We start from the raw sequence: 26,384 nt of genomic DNA on the forward strand, positions 1-26,384 counted from the left end.
ACTTCTAGTTAACAAATATTTAAAATTCCAGTCATTTTTGTCAACAACTGCACAAACATGATTAGCCATAAATTTGTAAGCCCAAATTCAGTCGCGTATACTTAAATTGTCCAGACAAAAATATTTGAAGTTTGCTTACACAAGCAATATGTTAAACTCTAGATCCAATTTGTAATTTCAGACGGGGATTTTTTCAACTTCAGTCTTTGTATATCTGAATTAAAATAAATTCTAAAGTGACTATACTTACAAAAGTTTATTAACTTCTGCCACACCTTAAATAAGAATTCTGAAATCAGCTATCTATGCACTATTGCACTTGCTCCGCTTTTTGCTGGCTAAAATTTATTCCCAAAGTTATTCCCAATCTCGGAATCCCAAACGGACATCGATAACATTGAAATGCACTTCAACCCATATTTATGAAATTCTTTCAAAATGCCAACTCCCACAATAGGCGCTGAAACGCACCTGGATCATCCAAAACCCGATCCGGACATACGCCCAAGTCCAAAATCATCATACGAACTTGTTGGAACCTTCAAATCCCGATTCCGAGGTCGCTTACTCGAAATCCAACCTTGGTCAATTCTTCCAACTTAAAGCTTCTGAAATGAGAATTTTCTTTCCAAATCGACTCTGAACTTCCGAAATTCAATTTCGACCACGCGTACAAGTCATAATACCTGAAGTGAAACTACTCAAGGTCTCAAACCGCTGAATGACGCGCTGGAGCTCAAAATGACCGGTCGGATCGTTACATCTCGGTTGAGCGTCGGTCATGCTCCCCGAGATCGGAGCGTGACACTGTTTCTGCAAACATGCTCATGAAACAATAAAAAAAACCACATCTTTGCAAAATGTGGATATGTCATAAATCTATGGAACATGTTGATGCATTGGATTCAAATCCAACACTCATATGCACGCTCATGCCAACAATGGGTCATTCTGAAGACTAAAGGAAGATCACATTTAGCCAGGCTGCTCAAACTAGTCTATACAGAGTTTATTCATATTGTGTGGCTCGAGAGGAATGCAAGGATCTTTGAACATACATAAATTCCATGGGAGGTCCTAGCTAGGAGGATTGCTTGTATATGCAACATTAGGGCTGAAGGGAAATCTATGATTACTACTTAGTAAATGTAAATATTAAGTAGGTAGTAAGATCCTTAGTTTATTTACTTGTATAAATGAGGCTAGGTGGATAGGAATTATTGTTTGAAGGTTAGTTTTCAGTTTTTGAAGCAGGTTATGGTGATTTGCTATGCTTTGCAAATATTTACATTGGTTGGTTATACGAAAATATTTAATTACCAAAAAAAATCTTTTATTTTAAATATAAAAAGTTATGGTGTTCAAGTAAAAAACGAAAATATTTTGCTAAGATTGTTTTAAAAAGGGACATTATGCCAAAACCAGTTGTGAGCAATTGTTTGCTTTCTCGCTTCACTAAGACAATGGGCCGGCCCCATCAACAAACTCATATAGGTGGGGAAAAAAAGGAGAAAGGCAGTTTCAAGATTTGAACAAAAATACACTGATACGTGGATTCCCCATACGAACGATAAGCAGTTCCCTGTGTTTTTTTCACTAATTCATCCTCTTCTTCTGCCAGGTAATACCCTCTCTCTTTCTTCCTTTTTTCCAATAATTATTTTTCTTTCCCTTTTTTTGTTGAAAAAAAACAATTAGTCTGTTATTCAGTCATCTAGTAAAATAAAAATTTCTTTGAGCTTTCTGGGGTTTTATTTGTTTCGTTTTACTTCTGATCTTCTTTAAATTTGTGTATAGTTTGTATTGTTCCTTAATGGGTCTGCATATTTCTTTCTATTATGTTAAATTGTGAACCAAACTAGTTGAATATTGGAATGAGAGGGGTTCAAAATGGAGTGGAATTAGTATTCTGGATTTGTAAAGCTAATTTAACTAGTTTGAGATTAAGACGTAGTAGTTGCAATTTTAGTTGCTTTTGAGTCTTTTAATTATTTGGGATTCATTGGTTATTCTATTTTTATTTTGATAAGCAAAAGGGAAATTTGGTGAGTGAAGATTCGTATAGCCGACCTCAACTTGTTTCGTACTTGGACTTGGTTATTGTTGTTGTTGTTGTGGGATAAGCAAAAGGAGGGTTCAGGGGTTATTCTATGTATGATTCAGGAAGGTATCCCGTTTATAGTACCCACCCATCAACTAGTGGGGATGGGGAAAGAGTGTGTGTGTTTTGGGGGTTTTTTTGGGGTGGGGTGGGGTTATGGAAGATTTTTCCAGAAAAGTGAGAGCTTTTTGGTAGTGAAGGATGCAAATATGGTAAAAATCTTTCCTTTTTGGTCTTAACGGGGAAATGGGCCTCATTAGAGCTAAATGGATATATAGGATTTAATATTCATATAACTCGTTTCAATTTTCCTTGAGCCGAGGGTCTATCGGAGACCACATCTCTATCTTCACAAGGTAGAGTCTATCGGAAACCACATGTGTGAAGGTAGGGGTAATGTCTGCGTATACACTACCCGCCTTAGATCCCACTTGTGGGATTAACTAGGTTTGTTGTTGTCTGTGTGTTATAACTGGTTTCAACTTATTTTAAAGGGGGTTTACAAAGGTAGATCTTCCAGCAAAGTTGAAGCTTTTTGATAGTGAAGATTGCATATACAAGTAAAATCTATCTATCCTTTTTGGTCTTGATGGGGAAATGGGCTTGAAGTAGAGCAGAATAGATATGGATTATGGAGGATTCATTTAGTAGAATTCAACTAGTTTGGGATTATGTCAATTTTTTTATATTTTTCCTAGATAGGTAAGGGATTGATGCCCCAGGCTTTGGTTCAGTAGTACGAGCATAAGTAATGTGTGGGGTTAGGTGAAAGTCAAACGTTCAAACCATGCCGTGGTCAAAAGCCTGGTATTTTAAGTAGAGAAGGGTATGGGGAAGGCGATTATCTACCAAGTCTCGAGCCGTGCGCCAGCTGGTTCTTGGGGATTTCTTGATTATAAAAAAGGGGTTAAAAATTAATGTGTGGTTGATTGATTGGTTGTTTTGGTCATAATGGGGATGATCAAGAATGTATTTTCTTTTATATTTGACCAAAAGTGTTATTTTTTAACAGAGTAGGTTTTCCATTAGGGGTTAAGGTTGGAGGTTTTGATGAATGGGGATTCAGACCATGAATCTCATGGGAGTGTGCGACAATCTCATTTACACTATTGGGCAGGCAAAAATTATGGTTTAACCTCACAGTTGACGAGGTTGAGAACCAGTTTGTTTATTTAGGTAAGCCTCCGGGCAGCATGAATCTTGATGAGTTATTAATGAGTGTGTGGAATGCAGATCTAAATCAGTTTGCTGGTGTGGATATTGATAATACTTCCCCTACCGACTTCTTTTCAGCATCAGGCTAGCTTAACTCTGGCGAAGGCAATTAGTAGTAATACAGTTGATAAAGTGTGGAGAGACATACAACAAGGCCAAACGGTGAGAAATCTCGACGGCATGAACGATCAAGAGAGAAAGCCAACTCTTGGTGAGACAACTTTGGAGGACTACTTGGTGAAAGCTGGGCTTTTCAGTGCTGATGCTTCTTTAGGACATACAATGTCATTGGATAATCCTACGGCAGTGCAAAATTTTGTGCCTCCAATAGGCTTGTCACCATCTCCTTCGATTGATGCGCTGTCCGATACACCGTTCTCTGGTCGGAAGAGGCATGCTACGGACATCGATAAGACCCTTGATAGGAGACTAAGGAGAAAGATCAAGAATAGAGAGTCAGCTGCACGCTCGCGAGCTAGAAAACAGGTGTGCTGTCCACTAATTTATTGCTCGCAATCTCAGTTTGCATTTGTACTTCACATTTTAATCTATTATTTGCATGGTGTAGGCTTACCAGAATGAGCTCGTGAACAAGGTCTCACATCTGGAAGAGGAGAACATGAAGCTTAAGAAAGAGAAGGTAGGGATCCTCTCATCATGTATATGAGGCTTCAACCCCTAGTTATATATATTTTAAAGAAGGATTATTTGTTGTGTTATTGGCTTCTGATTTCATTCATGAGCTTAGCAAGCTGATTTATAACTCCTTATATTCCCTGTGCCATTTGTCTCAAATAACAGTTTGGAGATCTCTGATGATCAATAGTTTATCTTAAAGGGAACAGTTGTTGACGGTAGAAAGATGAATCGTCTTAGAAGTGAGATAATTAATATCTGAAGGACTACTGGCTTTGCACTGGAATTAGAGAGGTCATTAATAAATAGGCTTGTAAAGAATGTGGAGTTACCAGAGAATACTCAAAATGTGAAAAAAGGGCTGAGCCTTAAATCATATCAAACATATCCTGTATTTTTTTAGTAACTCAAAGAAAGAAGTAAAAGTAGACTGGTCATGAGTCTTTATAAAAAAAAAGAGTAGACTGGTCATGAGTAGCAGTTTATGTCTGAAGTACACGATTTAAGATACTTCTCTTGTTAATGTTATATCAAATAATCTAGTAGGTTTTTCCTCAAACTAGCTGTTAGCACCGGTAATCGTTCTAAAGTTTATGAATGTCCGTGATTAGCTAGCTTTCTTTGAATAAACCTTGTGATTTGGCATGGATCCCTAGTTCTTTTTTTTGGGGGGTGGGGAGAGCTGAAAGGGGAGGAATGTTCTAGTTTTGTACTGTGTAGGCAGAAAATGGGTTTTCTTCGGGTAGAAAAGTCACATTTTCATTCGCCGAGTTTATGCTTGATCTGGGTTAGAGCTGAAATCCTAGTTCAACCTTTGGCCGTTAAGGAAAAATGCGAATTCGAAGATCAAGAAGTTTACAAGTATAGAAAGGTCAATTTAAGCTGACTAAAAAAAGATGTCATAAAATGGAAAAAAAAAGTTTTCATCAAATGGAACCAAGGGAGTTGTTATGTATACATGTCATTTGGGTTGGAAAGGTAGGTTCAAACTTGGTTTTAAGTTCCCCTTTCCCCTCCAAAGTCGATCTTAGTGATGGGGTGCAGGTGCCCATCTCTGTAGCTTAACTTGGAAGGTGCAGAGGTACATATTCCTCAAATTTCTGGTTAGTTTGTTGGCATTTTGATATTTTGACCATGCTCCAAAGATGGAGGATAAAAATGCATCACCATGGATAAGGAACCACCTTTTAAATTTAACGTGAAGCACATGCTAGCTAAAAAACAAAACCACAAGCTAGCTTACTACATATGTGAAAAGCAGTTGCATTAGATTAGAGTGAGTATGAGATCATCTTATAAATGCTTTGAGAATATTATTTTATTAGTAATGCTTTGAAGCTCTCTATTATAAATGAAGTACCCAATTACCCAATTAATGTGCACTTAGTTATGTGGTTAAAAGTATTGTTTGTCATCACCAGTGTCTTTAATAAATTTAGTGGAGTGGTTGTAGGGGGTGTGTTTAGAATATTTTGCTTTTTAGTTTTTACCCAAGTTGAAACTCTTGCCTTTTTGAACAATTGACGCAATGGTGAAAGTGAATGCTGCCTCTGATGATTGATGTGAGAAGTGAATGCTGCCTTTGAAAGTTTGTTTTATTCTGCCTTTTTTTCGAGTCTCTCTCTCTCTCTCTCTCTAGAAAAGAAAGCCTGACAGCCTAGTCGTACTAGTGACTAATTAGAAGTAGCCTAAAGCTGAGGGGTATTGAATCATGGTATCTGCCAAATCGAGGATGGCTGTGGTGTTGGTTCCATAGGATTAGCGTTCTAAGAAATTGGACCTTTGACGTTATACATGTTTGATATCCCTCTCCTAGTATCATATAGACATAAGCTATGTATATGAATCTTTAAACAAGTAACTAATCATACTAGTGCCTTTGTTCATGCTTTAAGAATTTCCAGACCATGTCTTTCATAATTGATTTATGGGAATTTGTGACGCTTTTTTTTTGATAACTGTGGTATCCGGGCCAGCTTGTGCTCACCTCGACTAATTCCATGGGGTACCTGTTGCCTCACACCAGCACAGGTATTGTGTAATTTTGTCCACCAATGCTTGGACAAATGGGGGTTTGTGAAAATCCTACCGCAATAGCTGCTTTGGCCGTTTTAGCTGTTTCATTGGTGCTGATAACATTAAGCATTTAGTGGATGCCGATGTATATATTTCTTCTGGTGTATTAATAAGTCCTATTGTTTGGTGCGGCAAATCTAGTTGCTCCATGCTCTGATCTTACATGATGACGAGGATCTTTTGCCGTATCTAGTTTCGTGCTGACTAAGATATTTGGATAAGCACCTGTTTCCTGTGGATGCCATTCTTGAGTTCTGTCGCTTGTCGAAGAGTGTTACAAGACATGCAAAATGTAAAATGATGCTACGTTATAACAGCGATTATTTTTTTTTTGACCAAGTCTTGCTTATAATGGCTTGTACAGTGTTGCTGAATACTTGGAATCTTGTTGTATATTTCCTACTCAGTTTTCTAGATGTCTTGTGACTAGGGCTAATTCCGCATAGTGGTGTGTATATCAGTCCGAACTTAGCAACACGCGGTACATCTACATGTTATAGAAGACACCTTTACTTACATCTGTTCCTAAGCGTAGCATTACATCTTGCATTGTTTTTTCAACCAATATGTTACTGAACTATACCTTGCAGGAGCTAGAGAAGATGTTATCCGAGTTGTCATCTGAACCAAGATACCAGCTCAGACGAACGAGTTCAATCTGATGAGAGTGCGTTCTCTAGTTATTTTGTAGAAGTTACTGTAGTTTTGATAGGCATAGGATTGTGTATCCTCTATGAAAGTTATTAAAAGTTGGAGATAGATCTTAGCCTCTTTACTTCTGTTGGTGATGTGCTTTGCTTCCCATCCCATAACTTAGTTTTTTTGTTTATATGTATATGTTTTATTTAGAAAAACTGATGATGAAATGGACAGGAAAATGGACTCTACATTCAGTAGAAAGAGAAATCAGTGTCTTTTCACTTGGTAAACAAGTCTGAAATCACAGGTGGTCTTATTACCTAAAGAAACCCAGATAAAGGACTGCCTTTTTACTCTTGTTTAAAATTTTCATATACTGTATGAGTTTCCGCGATCTTCTTGTATATATATATATATATAAAGTTATTCATTAATTGCAACAGAAAGTAGACCCATATATTTTATTATTAATCAATTGCAACAGTAAAAACAATTGGGTTTATTATGTAAGGAAGAAAGAATAAGTTTTGGCAAAATACATAGTTTGCCCCCTTAACTTAGGATCAAATTCCCATGAAACACTTTCTGAGCACGGACAACCTTTTACACACCTAACTTATTTAAAGATACACTTTCTTGTTGATGTGGCCGGTACGTGTTTTACCAATACAATAAGGTGCGTGAACAGTAAAAAAATATTTTCTTTCTTAATTGTTTATTTTTTTCCATTTTCCTAAACAATGGGGGGGGGGATTAAACCCTTAGAGGAGGAAGCCGATGGGAAGGGGGCTTGGAGAAGAGGGTTGATGGCGGTGGGGGAGGGGAGGCTTGGGGAAGATTTTGGAGGGGGAAGGTGACATAATATTTTGTTGGAAAAAGTTTAATCAATTAAGGTTTATTTTTTAATATATATTTATTTACAGTTGAGTTATGACATGTGTAAAAGGTTGTCCGTGCTCAGAAGGTGTGTCATAGGGATTTGATCCTTAGTTCCGGGGATAAACTATATATTTTGCCATAAGTTTTCGATAACTTTTCAAGTAGGAGTATAAAATAAGACTTGTGATTGTTTCGGGTATTCCAAAAATAGTGTAGTACTAATAGTTTTTAAAACTTTTTTTCTTTTTTCATTTATTGAGTAACTTGGTTCCGACTACCGAGAGTATTTTACAATATTTTAAATGGTTGTTAGCTTTATTTGGATAGTACACAGCATTTAACTTTTTATTTTATTTTATTTACAATAAATGTTCAAAACATCTTTTTTGGACATTTCTCAATCATGAATATGCTTATTTTCGATTTTACTTTTTATATTTTTGTTTGTGCTTACTATATTACTCCTAAATAGATAATGGGCGATTCGTATAATAGATTTGCATGAAAAACTTGAGGAAAACCTTTGTTCATTTAATTTGCTAAAGTACACAACTAATTAACTTGATGATCTTTTTTAACTTTCTTAAAATTAGTAAAATTCATCACTCTTCCTTTTCTTTTTCTTGCTTTTTTGGGTTAACATTTTGTTTAAGCTTCAATTATAAGTGATCTCCTCTTAATTTACATGGCAAAGATAAAAATATGTTCCATATTAATTCCAAAGTTTTGAAAGAAAAGAATCCTAATTATTTAGACCCGAAAACGAATAGAAAATGGTAGACGGAGAACAAAAAAGTAGCACTTTATATCCTACGTTATGTAAACTGATTTTTATGCCATTTAAAAGCATAATTATATATTTCTTCTAGAAAAAAAATTCCATTGGATGGATCATAATATATAAAACTTTAGCTACTACGAAATTGAATCAAAATTCACAACTCACTAATGATATAATAAAATAGTTTACAAGTAAATAAAGTCCAAATATGATGCAAATAATGAACAACCACATTGATTATTTTGATAAAACAAAATAAGAACACGTATATGTAGGTATATGATTGATAACGGATGTTTGGACGTACAAAGATATTTCATGCACGAGCACGTACACTTAAGAATGAGACACATGATTGAACTTTAATTAATCAGAATTGAAGTTGAATCTAGAGTTTACCTAATGACTTTTTATCTTTGTATTCTTCGTTATTAATGTATCTTAATCTAATGAAATATGACTTCTATGTACCTAATCATGTCAGGCTTAACTAAATTAAAGTAAATCAACCGATCACTAAAATAATATTAAGTATTGTTGCATTCTTTAAGCGATTTACAACTTTAATTGCATAATGATGTCATTTTAGAATGTTTATTACTTTTGAAAATTGTTTAGTAATATTTGAGGATGTTGGTATTCAGTATATTATTCAAGATGTATGTACGTTGATCTGGACATCATTAGTGGTTAAAAAAAAAAAACAATAATTTCTTTAATTTCGTAGTTCTATAATCGATGAAGTGGTCATTCAAGATATCGCTAAGGGAACCAAATAATTTTTGACATTTGATAAAATAACATAGATTTTCTTTATTATCTCAAACTAGAGTAGTTGTGTATGCATTTGTAATTATTACAAAATGTATATACAATGAAAAGGGGATTTTTTTTTTTTTTGATGAAAAAAAGGGGAATTTTACTAGGACTAAAGTTAGTATTTCAGCTTTCGTTCACCAAAACTGCTTTGCAACAAACTGACATTCACTATCAAAAGACAGAAAATAAAATAGGAATATAGATAACTATGACATTTTCATTAGCGTTAATTCAGTTCAGATCCAAATGAGCTTCTGTCAATGATCGGTCATACAACACACGAATTCACCATAATAATAATACTTATAAATCACTTAAATCATTATATGATAGTCCTAAAGGTCACCAATTCTATTGAGCCGCTATTGTCATTACATTATTCTGCCCCGTAATTTGGTTGCGATTTGGGAGCATAAATAGACTTCATATACTGTGCACTGCACCTCCTCCTCGGGAAAAACTACCGAAGAATACCAGATTGGCCGCACTGAGCCGTTTGCAAAGATAAGTTTCTTAATATCAACTCCAGCTCTTCTAGTGAACTGGTCAGAAGACTTGACTCTAGCCCCATTTCGAGTCCATGAGACATGACTTATTGGTACCTTCAGAGTCCGATTCAAGATTTAAACTTTACGAGTTCAATTTTTAAAGTTTTTACCATTGAACCTATTATATTTATAAAATTATGGGTTCATATCTATTATTTTATGTATTTTTCATAAATTTTACACATATTTAAAATAGGCATAGAAAGAACCCGGTGACAATGAGCTGCATTCGCCATTGGGTACCTCTTAGCAAAGATGAAATTAAGATTTGATAGCTACAAGTGTCACAATATTTAATGCAAGTCTACCACTAGTCAAAGAGATTGCATTAGAGTATACATTTGGTCGGGTCCCTATGTCTTAAATTAATTTGGTTCGGGTTTCATTTTGAATTATTTGTTTTCTCTTTACAATATTTTTGGTGCATAAATAAATATATAATAACCAAATTGAAGATGTTTGGTTCTTTATTTGAAATAAAGGGAAAAATAACATTAGATGATTAAGATCATATTCAAATAAGTATTTGTTGAGATTTAGAAAAAGAAAAAGGAAGCAAATAATATATTTTAAAAATATAATAAAAATGGGGTTGTACAAAAAGAGGAAATACGCAGATGAAGAAAATAAAAGTTTTTTTTTTTTAAAAAAGAGAAGAACAGGAAAAAAAAAAAAAAGAAGGGGAAAGGTATACATGAAATTTTATTTGAGCTTGCGGCATATATCACCCCCCTCTCCTCTACATAGATATGTTCCTGTGTGAGTGAAGTCTTCTATGTATATATATTGATGTATGAATGGACACTAAATATATACATACAGTAGAATGTGTGTGTACTTGTGTCAATTGATTTATGAAAGATCAATTTGGCCTATTCTGTCATAATCTTTTTTATATTTTTCTGATAGTATTTATAATTTATATTTGTACCTAAATTGATTTATGAACGATCAATTTGGCCTATTCTGCCATAACTATTTTTATATTTTCTGATAGTATTCATAATTTATATTTGTGCCTAAATTAATTTATGAACGATCAACACATTCACGCTCTATATTTGTAAATAACTTATTTAGAATTCAATTAAATGTCGAGCAAATCTACCTCCATATTTTAATTTTGATAGTACATCTTAATTTTAGATATGGAATCTCCTATTATAACCGATAGTGGAAATTTGAGAACATTTGGAAAGAAACTCTCTTCACAAATTAAATACTCTTTTAATTTTAATTTATATGACATCATCTTATTATTATTCAAACCAGATTAGGATGATAAATTTGTATATTTAAAAATAATTTAATTTTAAATTTCTAATTTTATTACTAATGAGAAATTTTGATAGCCATTGTCACACCTCTTTTTTTTCCGAAAAAATGAGTATTTTCACTTTAAGTAACATTATTGAAATAAGTTTTTTTTTTAATTGAAAGCAAAGAAAGCATTAGGGAGTGGTGTACCTTTTAAAATGTGACTAGGGAATGGTGTACCCTATATTGATAACGGAATTAGGGAATGATGTACCATGCAGTTAAGATCATCAACTAGGGAGTGATGTCCACTATTTCGGAAAACACAACTAGGGATTGATGTACCCTATACTGGTAAAGATACCAGGGAGTGGTGTACCCTATTTAGTAAAGATATCAGGGAGTGGTGTACCCTGCACTTAAGATCGATCAACTAGGGAGTGGTGTACCCTCTATTAACAAAGATATTTGGGAGTGTATGCCCCGTATTTAAGCTCAATCAACTAGAGAGCGGTGTACCCTATGTTGGAAAACACGCCAAGAGATTGGTGTAACTTATATATTTTTACATTTTTATATTTTCTGATAGTATTCATAATTTATATTTGTGCCTAAATTAATATATGAATGACCAATGCATTCACGCTCTTATATTTGTAATAACTTATTTTGAAGTCAATTAAATGTCGAGCAAATCTACCTCCATATTTTGTTGGATTCCTTTTGACAGTATCTTAATTTTAGAAATGGGAGTCTCCTATTATAACCTATAGTGGAAATTTGATAACATTTGGAAAGAAACTCTCTTCACAAATTAAATACTCCATTAATTTTAATTTATGACATCATCTTATTATTATTCAATCCAAATAAGGATGATAAATTTTTATATTTAAAAATAATTTAACTTATTTAATTATTACTGAGAAATTTTTAGAGCCATAAAAATATTATAATATTTTAGAATACTACAAGTGTAAATTAAAATGGCGGGAATAACAAAATTTTGTTATAAGAAAAATCAAATTATGGTGGATGTCTACTCTTCCTTCATGATCTTCTCAAATGCTTAATGACATATTCAATGACATATTTCTATGCTTTTCATGCCTATATAAATGTCTTGTAATAGATAGGAAAATACACACAATTGAAGAAGAAAACCTCTTCCTTCTCTCTATCTCTATTTTTTGTTCATGTTTTACTAAATTGCTTTTATTTCATAACAACATGTCTTGTTCATGTTTTACTAAGTTACTTTTATTTCATAACACGTTATCAGCACGATGCTCTAACCAACTGAGATTATGTGCTTTAATCGAATTTTATCTTCTTTCAACCAGAGTTAGTCAAATTTTTTTTCGATTTAGTAAGCTTTACTTTTAAATTCTTATGTCAGCATATGTTTGCTAATTCATGTCTAGCTTTGAGTTTACACTTATATGCAATATGACAACATGATAATCAAACCAAAAATCTTAATCTACATATATGTGTGACACTTAGCTTCAATTATTTTTTTATGCCTACATGGTTAGAAAAGAAAAAGAATTCCTAACACTTGTGTTCCATATATATTTGATTAGAGCATTGTTGTCTTCTTATATCAAAAGTAGCTTTAATGTTTAGTAAAATTTATTTGTGGATTGAGTAGGATAAGTAGAAAATTATTTTTTACTATTTTAATGATTCATGCCATTAAAATATAATAATAATAATAATACTCATAACTATTTTATTTTAATAAGATAAAATATTAGTACAAGAAGTATGTACTACACCAAAATTTTCATTTGTGATAGTTCTTATCAGATTAACACGTTGAATCATTTCTATATGAAAAGCATATAGTAGTAGATAGTAGAGAGAGATTTGTCCCCTAATTTTTCTTTGATTCCCTGATTAACCTAAAGGTTCTGCTATATCTCTTTATTTTTCTAGAGAGCATAATACTTAATTTTCACAAAAATATATGGTAACTAGTAGTACTATATTATTCTATTTGATATATCATTTTTCTTTAATGTTTTGGTCATATCACTTTCATCTTGAAGTAAGCTTATTGCAGCAAAGACCACATGTGAATTTTCAATATTATTTTATATTTTCATATATCTGTTTGACACTAATTACTTAGCTGATTTGAGTAAACGAAAAGTCTATTATTGAGAATTATATCCAAATGATATTATGAAGAGTTTAACACAAAAGGTAAGCATTTCTTTCGTATTTGAAATTATTTTTGTCATTTGCTATTAATGATATCAACTTCAATGAGTTCAAGTCACAATGAACCATGAGGGTAAGACATCAGGATCAAGTCTTGATGCTCCATGATGATAAGAGTTGGGTTTGAGTCACAATTCATTATGGCCTAATATGCCTTTATATTGGCAAGATATTAGGTTTGAGTCCCACTATACCATATTGATGATATAATAATGACTAAAGAAATTTAATATATTTTTCATGAAAAGGCATGAATATTGCCCCACTTGATTTGCTCCATTCTTGAAGTGAATGTGGTAGTGGCACATAACAAGTCTAAATAAAGACAAGTGGTTGAGTTCCAAATATCAAAATAATAATAATTATCACTATGATTATAAAAGGAGAACAATATGGGTTCTCAAAATAGTCCTTCAAAATATGAAGGCAATGTTTACCATTAAATTGATATGAAAAATAATAAAGCACGGCGTTGATTATGATCCAAAGAGAATGTGACTTGTGATAAGCATTAAGAATGAAGACTCATTCCTAAAGGTGAATGTGGCAATATATGATAAAAGTGATAAATAAAGACATGCAATGCATGATTAGATGAATACCACACAACTCACCTCTGAGGGAGGTTTGAGTGAAATAGAGAGAATAAATATTATTGTGTGGTTACATGAATATGTCATTGGTCGGGTACATGTGATACGCCAAAAAAAAATAAAAAATTGGTGTGCCTTATAAAAGGTTATTAAAGGCAAAATTAAAGCAAGAAGTGATTTTGCTTATGATGATTTTAACCATGATAATTTATTAAGATATAAGTTTTTCTGTAAAGGAGACATTTATCATATGAATGGTGTGATAAAAGATCTTGTAGTACAAAAGTTATTAAGAGCTCCGGAAAAATTAATTTATTACTACCCGAATGAATAAAATTATTCACGATATTAATATTATAAAGTCTCAAAAGAAACTTTTTGAGTTTCAAATGTATAAGCCAAAGTGGTTGGCATTTTGAGACTATAAATGAATGAAATATTGAATATCTTCATATTTCTATAATCATAACGGATAAATATGAAAGATTACCCGATTTTCTTTCTATTTGTACTACACAAATATAAGCATGATGATGGAATCATATGTCGCAGGTAAACTAGAGGTTTACTAAAACAAATATTAGCTGGCATGACCGGTTGACCATCTCGGTTCAATTATGATGCGAAAAATTAATTGAAATTTATATTGGCATATATTGAAGAAATGTAAGATTCTTCAAGAATTTTTCTGTGCTGCTTATTCTCATGATATACCAGTTAAGGTTGGGATTGAATCTCTTGATTTCTGGAATGAATAAAAGGTGATAAATATATGGGCCCAGTCATCTTCCACGTGGACCGTTTACTATTATATGATTTTAATAGATGCATCTATTCTATGGTCACATGTGCATTTGTTATCGACTTGTAGTTTGGCTTTTACAAGATTGATTGCTCAAATTATTAGAGCACAGTTCCAGAATATAAATTATGATGATTTATCTTGATAATACTGGTTTAAATCCAAGTTTGTTTAACAGAAATTATATACCTCTAATTATATCTAAACCATTGGTTATGAGAACAAAATTGTCAAAAATAAAATTTGGTATGTAATGTATTATTTAATATACAACAGCACTTGTACGCATCTAGCCAAGTTATGATAAGTTCTCCCTACCACAATCGGTTCAGGGGTCAGGAACTAAATAATTTCCATCTAGAAATATGAATGTGCTACATGATTTAATTGTTCCAACACAATGCACAAAGATGGATCCCCAAATAAGGCTAGTGATATGTGTTGGTGATCCCAACAATAGGGGGAGAAAATGGGCAGCTGAAAAAGTAATGCATATAATGAATTATTATGTGTACACCGAGATCCTCGTACGACAAAATGTGGACTTGAAGTTCAAGTGATAATTCATTTATAAAATATTACCAGGTGTATTTGCTGACCCAAAGCTAAATGTCATATTCAGCTGCTAATGCTCCAAGTAAAATAAAGTTCATAATGAATAGAGTCCATGGCATGCATAAAGCATAATAGACTAATCGGTTCCAAAGATAAAACTCCTTGAAGAAGGAGAGGAGCAAATGTTCAAGATGGTCATAATAAGGAGGCAAGTGCTCTAAAAGAGCACCACGACATAACACTTTATAAGACCTCATGGGAGAGACTAAGGTACCTGAAAATAATAAGATAAAGAGATCTCAATAAGTTATGTCTTTATTGGGTAATAGTTGAACCGATATAAAATAATCGTCGACAATATTGTTAATATAATGTAGCGCTCAATATTATTAATATTGACGAAGATCTTGAGCTCAAATCTGTCATGAAATTTGGACAGATAAATGATTGGCCAAATGAAAAATACGCAATGAAAATTGATTTCACATGAAAAATATGAAGTTGAACAGATAGTCCCAACACCTGAAAGTATAAAGCCAGTGGAAGTATAAATGTGTTCTTGTGCGGGAAAACAAGGGTCAAGTCGATAGACATAAAGACGACTTGTGTCACAAGAAGATTTGTAAATATCCTGGCATTGATTATATAGAGACATGTTCTCATGTGGTGGATATCGTCATTTCAGGTTTTAATCTGGCAATACAAAAAAAAACGTGATATGCGTATAATGAAAATCATTGAAGGATTTAAATTATTCTAAAGCATATTAAGGTTTCCAAGAAATTTATTAAATAAAGCTTCAAAAATTCTTATACGGATTGAAACAATCAAGGCACATGTGGTATAATCGCCTGAGTGAGTACCTGTTGAAAGAAGGGTACAAGAATGATTCAATTTGTCCTTGTGTCGTTATAAAAAGATCTGAATTTAAATTTGTTATAATCACCGTGTATGTTGATGATTTAAATATCATTAGAACTCCTAGGGAGCTTCCTAAAGCAGTAGAGCTTCCTAAAATAGTAGACTATTTAAAGAAAGAATTTTAAATGAAAGATTTTGGAAAGATAAAATTTTGTCTTGGTCTACAAATTGAGTATATGAAAGATAAAATTTTTGTCCATCAATCAACATACACTAAAATGATTTTAAAGCGATTTTATATGGATAAAGCACATCCATTCCGACCTCATGAAAATAATGAAAAGCTTTTTGGTCCCAACGTACCATTTCTTAGTGCAATTGGTGCACTAATGTATCTTTCTAACATTACAAGGTATGACATAACTTTTTCAGTTAATGTCTTAACAAGATATATCTCTGCTCCTACAAGGAGACATTGGAATAGAATTAAACACATATTACGGTATCTAAAAGGGACTACCAGTATGAGATTATTTTATAAAAATGATTGCAGTCCTGATCTTGTTGGTTATGCCGATGCTGGGTATTTATATGACCCACAAAACGTTCGATCTCAAACAGGCTATGTGTTTACATATGGAGGCACTGTCATATCTTGGCGATCGACTAAGCAATCAATCGTGGCTACTTCATCTAATCATGCTGAGATAATCGCTATTCATGAAGCAAGTCGAGAATGTGTATGGTTGGGGTCTATAATACATCTTATTCGAGACAAATGTGGTTTGAAGTGTGACAAATTATCCATAATTTTGTATGAAGACAATGCAGCATGCATAGCCCAGTTGAAGGGAGGATTCATAAAAGGGGATAAGACAAAGCATATTTCACCAAAGTTTTTTTTTTTTCACACACGATCTTCAAAAGAATGGTGATATCAATATGCAACAGATCCGTTCAAGTGATAATATGGCTGTTTTGTTTACCAAATCTCTACCGACGTCAACCTTCAAGAAACTAGTGTACAAGATTGGGATGCGAAGGCTCAAGGATGTGAATTGATGCTCTAATCAGGGGGAGTTAATACGCGTTGTACTCTTTTTTTTTTACAAGGTTTTATCCCACTGGGTTTTCCTTGCAAGGTTTTTAACGAGGCAACCAAAAGGCGTATTTCTAAACATGTGTACTCTTTTTCCTTCACTAGGATTTTTTTTCCATAGGGCTTTTTCCTAATAAGGTTTTAACGAGGCACATTATCTATGGACATCCAAGGAGGAGTGTTATAAGAAAAATCAAATTATGGTGGATGTCTACTCTTCCTCCATGATCTTCTCAAATGCTTAATGACATATTCAATGACATATTTCTATACTTTTTCATGCCTATATAAAGGCCTTGTAATAGATAGGAAAATACACACAATTGAAGAAGAAAACCTCTTCCTTCTCTCTATCTCCATTTTTTGTTCATGTTTTACTAAATTGCTTTTATTTCATAACAACATGTCTTATTCATATTTTACCAAGTTGCTTTTATTTCATAACAAATTTAACATATTAGCAATTTAACTAGTTATATGGAATATTGAATCAAAAGATTAACCTTATCCAAGGAAAAAAAAAAAAGAGGAAGAAAAGACAGAAGTGGGGTTTACAAGAACAAAAGAAAAAAGAAGCCAAAACCCCTGAGATCTCGCCCTTAATCCTCCGACTAGCGAGAAGCAAGAACAAAGGCTTTTCACAGTGAAGAACACGAGGGTTTTGCTCGCAAAGATTTTCTCTATCTCACACATTCACGTATAACTCTCTCTCTCTCTCTCTCACACACACACACACACACACACACAGTAATTGTTGTTTGCAGCTGTAATTGATTTATTTATAGTTCACAAATAAAATAGTTTTGGAGGATTCATATTGCCAATTTCAGACTATTTGATTTATTTGTAGTTCACCATGTTTTTGTTATTTCTCTAAATTGTCCTTGTTTAGGGTTAGTGGTGCATTTTGTATGGATTTCCTTGAAAGACGTTGTACCTTGAGAAATTATTTTTGGATCATTTTTTAGTATTTGGTTGGATATAGAAGTCAGGGGTCAATTGAACCCATAACTATCTACGCGGAGTAGAAATTTATGTGTAAAATTCATTAAAATTGTAAAAATAATGGATATGAATCCATAACTTTAAAAATATAATGGGTTCAATGTTAAAAATCTTAAAAGTTGAACACATAGAGTTTAAATCCTGGATCCGACTCTAATAGAAGTGGTGACTTATGGTATTCCTATAAACTACTAGCATGGCTGGAGCTAAATTGAAGAAAGGGGCGTTCAATTGAATCTACTTTGTCAAAAAATTACACTGTGCTAATAGGGAAATATCTTACTATTATCTTACTATTATATTTACACTGTGCTACTAGCATGGGCGGAGCTCAATTGGCTTTTGTTGGTCTGCAAAGTTTTTCTTTCTACACGTGTCAAATTGTCCTTCTCGTATTCTTATAGGGTACCCTTTAATTTATCAACGTCTTTAGGGAATTTCCCTTGTGGAAAGATTTTATTGTTCAAGTTACCTACAAAAGAGAAAATGAGTGTTTTCTACTCTTCAAGTTTGTTACCAATCACAGTGATTCCAAATTGTTTTTTCGATCTAACAAAAATTATTGAAGAACTCTGTCTATGTGAGTTTTGGATAGCTGGCCTGAGCCTAAATGAAGGAGGAGGGTTGCAACAAGTTGACATGCAACATAAATGTTAGTCATAATACGTTGAATCTCTAAAGATTATATAAGAGGAGTCATAGAACATACTACCACTAGTTTTGGATCGAGGTTTAGTTGAAGACAATGTTTAGGAAAACTTCTGCATAGATCTTGCTGTCTTTTCTTTTTCTTTTTTGTCTAGATGTCACTCAGAGAGGTTGCTACTTCAAAAACGGAATCCATATCTGTCGGAGATGGTTTTTCTTTCAGGATAGGAAAACTAAATGTTGGCCAGAGGCAGAAAAGTTGCTGGGAAGGGGGAGACAGTGGCTGCACATTATGCTTTTGGCCCACTTGAAGATGATTTTATTATTAAGCATAGACTTCTTACTCGCACAACAACCACCAGAGGCGAACCGCCGTTGAAGAAACTTCAGAAAAAGTTTAATGCTTTTGCTTCGGAGGTAGAGAAGGAAGCTGATAACTATGGCGATTGTGAAAAACTTGCCAAAGCTTTTTTGCAAGAGCTAAATACGTTTGAGATTCCGCTCCTAAAGAGCAAAGCAGTCATAGATGCAAACCTTAGAGAGAAGGAGAATTTCAATGACCTGAAAGATGAGATAAATGGACAAATATTACAAGCTCAGGCCGATATAGAAGATCTCAAGAGGCAACTTGAAGAAAGCAAGATAGAGAGGCAGCATAAAGAAGAGTGTGAGGCCATCAGGAAGTTGGTTGCGATGCAGCCTCCAAGATCTGAAACTCAGAAAGTTATTACAGACCTTGAGAAAGAGATAGCCATGTTGGAGGCGGAGAATACTGCTAGTTCAAGAACATTAGAGCTTCGTAAAAAGCAATTTGCGCTTCTATTACACGTGGTATGTATCTTTCCGTAGAATCCATCTTGTTTGCGCTGTTGATTTTTCACTGGAAATTCGTTAATAGATTTGATTGAATTATATAGCAGCCAAACAACAGACCCAGTTTTATCCCACAAGTGGGGTCTGGTGAGGGTCGTGTGTAAGCAGACCTTACCCCTACCTGGTTACCCCTACCTGGTAAGGTATATAGTAGCGAAAGACTTAGGAATTAGAGATAACTGACATAACACTCTAATGACCAACAGGTCCACAACTTATTTAGAGAATTGCAAGATAATTCTCCTTCAATAAGCTTTTTACTTCGGCATTTACATTTCACATTCTTTATTATGTTCTTTAAACCTGTAAAATCGGATAGAGACTCTCTTGAGCTGACTTTTCCTATTGGCTTTGACTGTTTTTATTTTTTGTATTTTTGGTATTATTGTCAACTCTCTAATTGTCGCTAGACCAATGGTGAAACTTTGAATGAATTTATATGAAAAAGTAACCATTAACCATCAACAGTAGGTGAAAATCCCAGGCTTTTCAAAGTTTTCATGACTTTCTAGTACTGTTTATCTTTATTAAGCATCATCTTGAAGGGCAGCTCGGTGCACAAGGCATTCCACGCTCACGTGGGGTCCGGGGAAGGACCGCACCCCAAGGGGTGTGATGTAGAGAGCCTACCCTAATGCAAGCATTAGTGGTTGTTTTCACGGTTCGAACCCGTGACCTATAGGTCACCTGGAGACAACTTTAAGCATCATCTTGAAATCCTCTAAACTTAGCTAGCTGCTCTCATCATTGCCTTAGCATTCTAGTTTTTGGCCTAAAAGTCAATCACACACTTTCTTTTTTAAAACAATTGCATTTCTTTATCTATAAAATCATCAAATATTAGTATATCTCAAAGATGTTTGGTGAAAGTTATGTAAGACCAACTAGGGAACTTGGTTTTAAGTATTTTTGTCTGATTAACAATTATGAAGAGACTTCCCTGGATTTTAGTCTCTTAAATTGGTTTCTTTCCATTACCCTGGCATTATCGGGGGTCTATACGGTTTCAAGTTACATGATCTGAATGTTCATGAAGGGTTTCGTGACTTGAACATAACTAACAGATAAGAAGAAATAGTTTAGAGCATCCTTGCTGATTCTTATTGTCAGAATTAGGTATTATGGAAGAGAAAATAATTGATTTTCTTTTTGTTTCCTTTTGACTTTCTTCATCTTATACATGCATTTTTTTTTGACAATGAGAAGTGTTACGCGGCGCCTTCCTGAAGTTCCTTGGAAGGGCGACGTAAGGCTAAGCAACCGATGTCAGTGCGGTTGCTATGCGCCAACTGAGGCCCTCGCCGTACGCTAGACTAGATTGTCAGTGCCGTACGGGAAAGCCAATGTCGTGAGCAATTGAGCAGCGGAAAATGAGCAACTGATGATTGTATTGATGATGATGAAAGCTATTACAAGATGAAATGCGGTGTCGGGGGGAGGGGGGGGAGACACCAGTACAGAGAATTGTTTGAATGCTTGAATGTTTGAATGCTTTGGTCCCCCTTAATAATGCTTAAAAAAAATAAACCAAAGTTACATGAGTTGACCTAAGAAAGCTGTAGAAGCACACTGAAAATGAATGAAGTAAAACTACTCTATAATTACAATGAAAAGGACTTAGTCTTCTATGGAAGCAAGTCCGATGGCAGCAACTTTGTCTTGAGCAGCAGGGTCTGCGCGCGCATTGCTGTGGGCGCGCGCGGCACTATTTGGATCTGCCAGCGGCTGGGCGCTGGTGCTTGGCATTGGGTCTGCGCGCGGGGCACTGTTTGGGTGTGCGGCGCTGATGGCAACAGGATGATTTGTGCACGCGGCATTGTCGGTGCGCGCGACACTGATGGCATTGGCCAGCCGCTGGGCGCTGGCATTGATTATCGGTGGGGCGACAGAGGCGCATGCTCGCTTGTCACTTGGCGCTGCCGAGACCACGGGGCCGACCGTGGCGCTAGGCGTTGGGAGGCTTGCCGGGACGCCACGGGGCGCGTCCAAGGGGTCATGGGTCGATGATGGAAAGCAGCCCATGACATTCTTCCCCACCTGAGTTGGCGACGTCCTCGGAGCCTTACCTGCAGGATGATGATGGTTGGTCAGGCTCTTGATGGCTGGGAGGTCTGTTCCCCTCGGTGCTGTGAGATGTCTTTCTGAATGATCTTCCATGCATTTCTGAAGTGGCCTGAGGCGGCTGACATGGAAGACTGGATGGATTTTCCACCAGGCTGGTGTGTTCAGCTGGTATGTGGATTTCCCGATGCGCCTTTCAATGGAAAAAGGCCCGATGTTGCTTGGCAATAGGCGAGGATCTTGGGTCCTCTTTGCAAACAAGTTCCGCCTTGGGGTTTTTACCATCACTTTGTCCCCTGCTTGATGTTGGGCAAAGTGACGGTTTTGTTCGGCATGCCTCGTTGCCCTGTCTTGGCCCCTGACAAGATAGCTCCGCACTATCTTCAAAGTTTGTTCCCATTCTGTAGAGAAACTGGCAGCTCGATGAGATGATGGTATGGTTGGTGCATTCACATTATGTGGGAGTAGCGGTTGCTGTCCGGTAACAATTTCAAAAGCGCTTTTGTTTGTATGGGCGCACTTTTGTGAATTGAAACACAGCTGAGCAGCATCCAGAAGCTTCACCCAATGTGTTTGTGACCCGGTAGCAAATTTGCGGAGATATTCCTCCAGCATGTCATTGAACCGGTCTGCTTGATCATGTGTTTGCTGATGATGATGGTTTGAGTTGTAACTCAATTTGGATCCGAGGCAACTGAAGAGTTGGGTCCAAAACTTGCTAGTGAAGCGTGGGTCGCAGTCACTGATGATGTTGCTGGGCATACCCCAATGTTTGACAACATGGGAGAAGAAGAGTCGAGCTGTTTCTTCTGCCGACATGTTCTGTGGGGCTGCGATGAAGGTAGCATACTTGGAAAACAGGTCTACTACCACCATGATGGTTGCATGATTTCCGACCTTGGGTAATCCTGTGATGAAATTCAGGGAAATGCTTTCCCAAGGTCTCTGTGGGACAGGTAGCGGCTCCAAGAGTCCCGCTTGTGCTGGGTGATCCGACTTGTCCTTTGGGAATGCTTGACAAGTCTTCACACAATGAGGGGCGCCATGAGCTGTTGGACCCCGATGATGTGATGCCTGTTTGATGATGTTGAGGGCAGCCGGAACTGTGGGTTCAGGTCTGTTGATTCCCTCCTTAAACTGCATGGCCGTGATGTTTCCAGCGGCCATCTTCTTGGATATGCACGGTATGGTGTGGGGTTTGGCCCCGTTGTCTCCCATCATTAGGAGCATGTTGGCATATGGTACCGGGATGGTGTTGGTCTGCCTGAGGAATTCCAATCCCACTATCAGTTCGAAGTCATCGATGATAGCTATGCGTAGGTCGAATATTCCCTTGTATGGGCCAAGCTGGATTGGCGCTTCTTTGGCTATTCCACTCACTTGCTGAGATGGAGAGTTGATAGCCTTGACACGACCCTTGCATTTTTGCACTGCTAGACCGAGGCGTTGCACCTGAGTTGAGGCCAGGTAGTTGTGGCTAGCACCCGTGTCTATCAATGCCCGAATAGGTCTGCCGTTTACTTTCATGTCAACGAACATTAAGGTCCTCTTTTGTGATGTGGGAGGCCTCTCGTCCGCCTTTCCTTTCCCTTTCTTGTCGATTGGGAATGCCTTCTTCTTGGGGTTGCCAGTGCTGGTTCCCGCCGAGGTGTCATGAATGGAGCCGACAAATGCGTTGAAGGCACCTACTTGATCGGCGCCGTCTGAGTTGTCGGTATTTGTCTCGTCATCGTCAACAGTTTGTTGAGCATTGACTTGTGTATTGGGGCATTGATTGTTCCAATGTTCCCCGCCGCAATGACGGCATTCTGATGGGGGCTTTCTCCCCTGATGATTGTTGACTGATATAGTAGTGTTACTGCTTGAGGAAGGAGTCTTGGCTTTGGATGTACCTCGATCTCCTCCGTTTCTGTTGGGGCCACCGTTGCTAGGTTGGCTCCCGTTATATCCCCTTCGGACAGGCGGCTGGGGCCTATCCTTCTGAGTTTCCAACTGATAATCCCCAAGGCACTCTGCAGCTTGAATGGCCTTGGGAAGGGTATCTACCCGTTGTCTTTGCAGTTCCATACGAGCATGAGGTTTCAAACCTTCTATGAATGCGAATAGTTTGTCTTTGTCCCCCATATCCCGTATGTTTAGCATGAGTGCGGAGAATTCACGCACGTAGTCCCGCACCGACCTGGTGTGGCGGAGTTCACGCAACTTTCTCCGTGCATTGTATTCCACGTTTTCGGGGAAGAACTGCAGGCGTATGGCGGCCTTCAGTTCTGCCCATGTCTGGAGAGTATCCTCACCGGCCCTGATGGCTTCGTATTTGACTCGCCACCAGAGTTTTGCATCGCCTTGAAGATACGTGGCAGCAGTTGCTACCTTTTTGGATTCTTCCAAATGTCCAACGGCATCGAAGTATTGTTCGATGTCGAAGATGAAATTTTCCACTTCTTTAGCGTCCCGGGCTCCGTTGTATGGCTTGGGCTCCGGAATTTTCAGCTTTTGTGGAGTGGGGGCAATGTTCATGGCACCCCTGATGTGGTTTTCGCCTCCTTTGAGCAGGCTTTGTAGTGCAGCATTGACAACATTGAGCTGGCCTGTCAAGTTGTCTATGGTTTGCTGCATGACTGTCAGTCTGTCTGCCTCTAGTTCCCGATGGGCTAAATCCTCGGCACGCTCCTGTTGGAGGTCCTCGAATTGGCCATGAATTTTGGTTGCCTCGACGGCAGCCGTTTGTCGGTCTTCCTCAGAGTCTTGACTGATGTTTGCTATGTCATTTTCGGCCTGCCGCATTCTGCGGTCCAGGTCGTCCAACCTTTGCACTAGGCTGGTTTTTAGATCAGGCAACGTATCCACGATGGGCCGTAATGCGTCAACCGTCTCTTCTAGGGTCGTGATGCGATCCCCGTGATTCACCATGGTCAGAAATGGTGATGATGATGCCAATGAGTTCCCTCGTCCGATGTCGAGCCTAGGCTCTGATACCAACTGTTACGCGGCGCCTTCCTGAAGTTCCTTGGAAGGGCGACGTAAGGCTAAGCAACCGATGTCAGTGCGGTTGCTATGCGCCAACTGAGGCCCTCGCCGTACGCTAGACTAGATTGTCAGTGCCGTACGGGAAAGCCAATGTCGTGAGCAATTGAGCAGCGGAAAATGAGCAATTGATGATGAAAGCTGATGATTGTATTGATGATGATGAAAGCTATTACAAGATGAAATGCGGTGTCGGGGGGGAGAGACACCAGTACAGAGAATTGTTTGAATGCTTTGGTCCCCCTTTAATAATGCTTAAAAAAAATAAACCAAAGTTACATGAGTTGACCTAAGAAAGCTGTAGAAGCACACTGAAAATGAATGAAGTAAAACTACTCTATAATTACAATGAAAAGGACTTAGTCTTCTATGGAAGCAAGTCCGATGGCAGCAACTTTGTCTTGAGCAGCAGGGTCTGCGCGCGCATTGCTGTGGGCGCGCGCGGCACTATTTGGATCTGCCAGCGGCTGGGCGCTGGTGCTTGGCATTGGGTCTGCGCGCGGGGCACTGTTTGGGTGTGCGGCGCTGATGGCAACAGGATGATTTGTGCACGCGGCATTGTCGGTGCGCGCGACACTGATGGCATTGGCCAGCCGCTGGGCGCTGGCATTGATTATCGGTGGGGCGACAGAGGCGCATGCTCGCTTGTCACTTGGCGCTGCCGAGACCACGGGGCCGACCGTGGCGCTAGGCGTTGGGAGGCTTGCCGGGACGCCACGGGGCGCGTCCAAGGGGTCATGGGTCGATGATGGAAAGCAGCCCATGACAGAAGACATGTGGCCAAATGCATCTTGTTCATTTCCACTTTACCTCTTGCAGTAGCTTGCCAACAATGTGGTCTTGCATAATATAAGATACTCAAAGAATGGACTTTAAGGTTACTAATCGCAGTAAGAGATCACCACCGTCATCAAAAGGTTGTGGTAAGATATAAAAGAATTTCCTATAGCCATAGGTCTACACCAAATTTGCATGGAGCCCGTACTTGTTTATCCTAATTAAGGATGAGATGGCTAACAGTTTACAAGATAAGATCCTATGGTGTAAGCTATTTGCAGAAAACATTTGTGTTATGAAACTAGCGAGGGTGTTAACCAAAAGTTTGAACTACGAAGAGGAGCTCTAAAAATTTCGGTAAAGTAAGGCATAATATGTGCACTATTGCTGCCACGATCCGCCAGTTGCTCCGATTGATAACAAGATAAAAAGAGAAAGATATAATATATCCATTGCAAGTTTAAAGCAGAAGAGTTAAATTGATGCGAGATTAGTCGGGACTACGGTGCCTGAAATTTGAACAAGATAAAAGAAAAGACATAATATATGCATTGCAAGTTTAAATCAGAAGAATCAAATTGAAGTGATATTAGGCGGGATCATGGTGCCTAAATACAAATAATTTAATTATCTTGGCTTGATGTTCCAGAAGGATGGTATGGGATGAAGATGAATGCATAATTAAAATAGAGTGGTCGAAATGGAGAAGTGCTATTAGATTGTTATCTGATAGGAAGATACAAGCCAACGTGAAATGCAAGTTTTATAGAACGGTCTAAAGCCGGTAATTTTTATGGAAGTGAATATTGAGCCTCTATGGTCCAATATATCCATAAGATGGATACTACAAAAATACAGGTATTAAGATGGATGTGTTGTCATATAAGATTAGAAATGAGTACTCCC

General features: G+C 37.0%; 1 protein-coding gene and 1 pseudogene across 3 annotated transcripts in view; both read left to right on the top strand.

Annotated features, from left to right (window-relative positions):
- LOC104103148 (THO complex subunit 7A-like) overlaps positions 1-26,384 on the top strand; it is a 44,770-nt gene that overhangs the window by 11,885 nt on the left and 6,501 nt on the right. The window contains exons 1-2 of one of the 3 annotated variants that reach the window (XM_070192593.1): positions 1,447-1,621; positions 18,967-19,574. In XM_070192593.1, coding sequence (XP_070048694.1) covers positions 18,981-19,574 — 594 coding nt within the window. In that variant the 5' untranslated portion in view covers positions 1,447-1,621; positions 18,967-18,980. Of the gene's footprint in view, positions 1-1,446; positions 1,622-17,614; positions 17,788-18,966; positions 19,575-26,384 lie in introns of those variants that run through there. The other 2 variants (XM_070192592.1, XM_070192594.1) reach the window with 2 other exon arrangements.
- LOC104085960 (ABSCISIC ACID-INSENSITIVE 5-like protein 2) lies at positions 1,633-6,934 on the top strand (annotated as a pseudogene).

Source organism: Nicotiana tomentosiformis, chromosome 1 (assembly GCF_000390325.3).
Source record: "Nicotiana tomentosiformis chromosome 1, ASM39032v3, whole genome shotgun sequence".
NCBI classification, from domain to species: domain Eukaryota; kingdom Viridiplantae; phylum Streptophyta; class Magnoliopsida; order Solanales; family Solanaceae; genus Nicotiana; species Nicotiana tomentosiformis.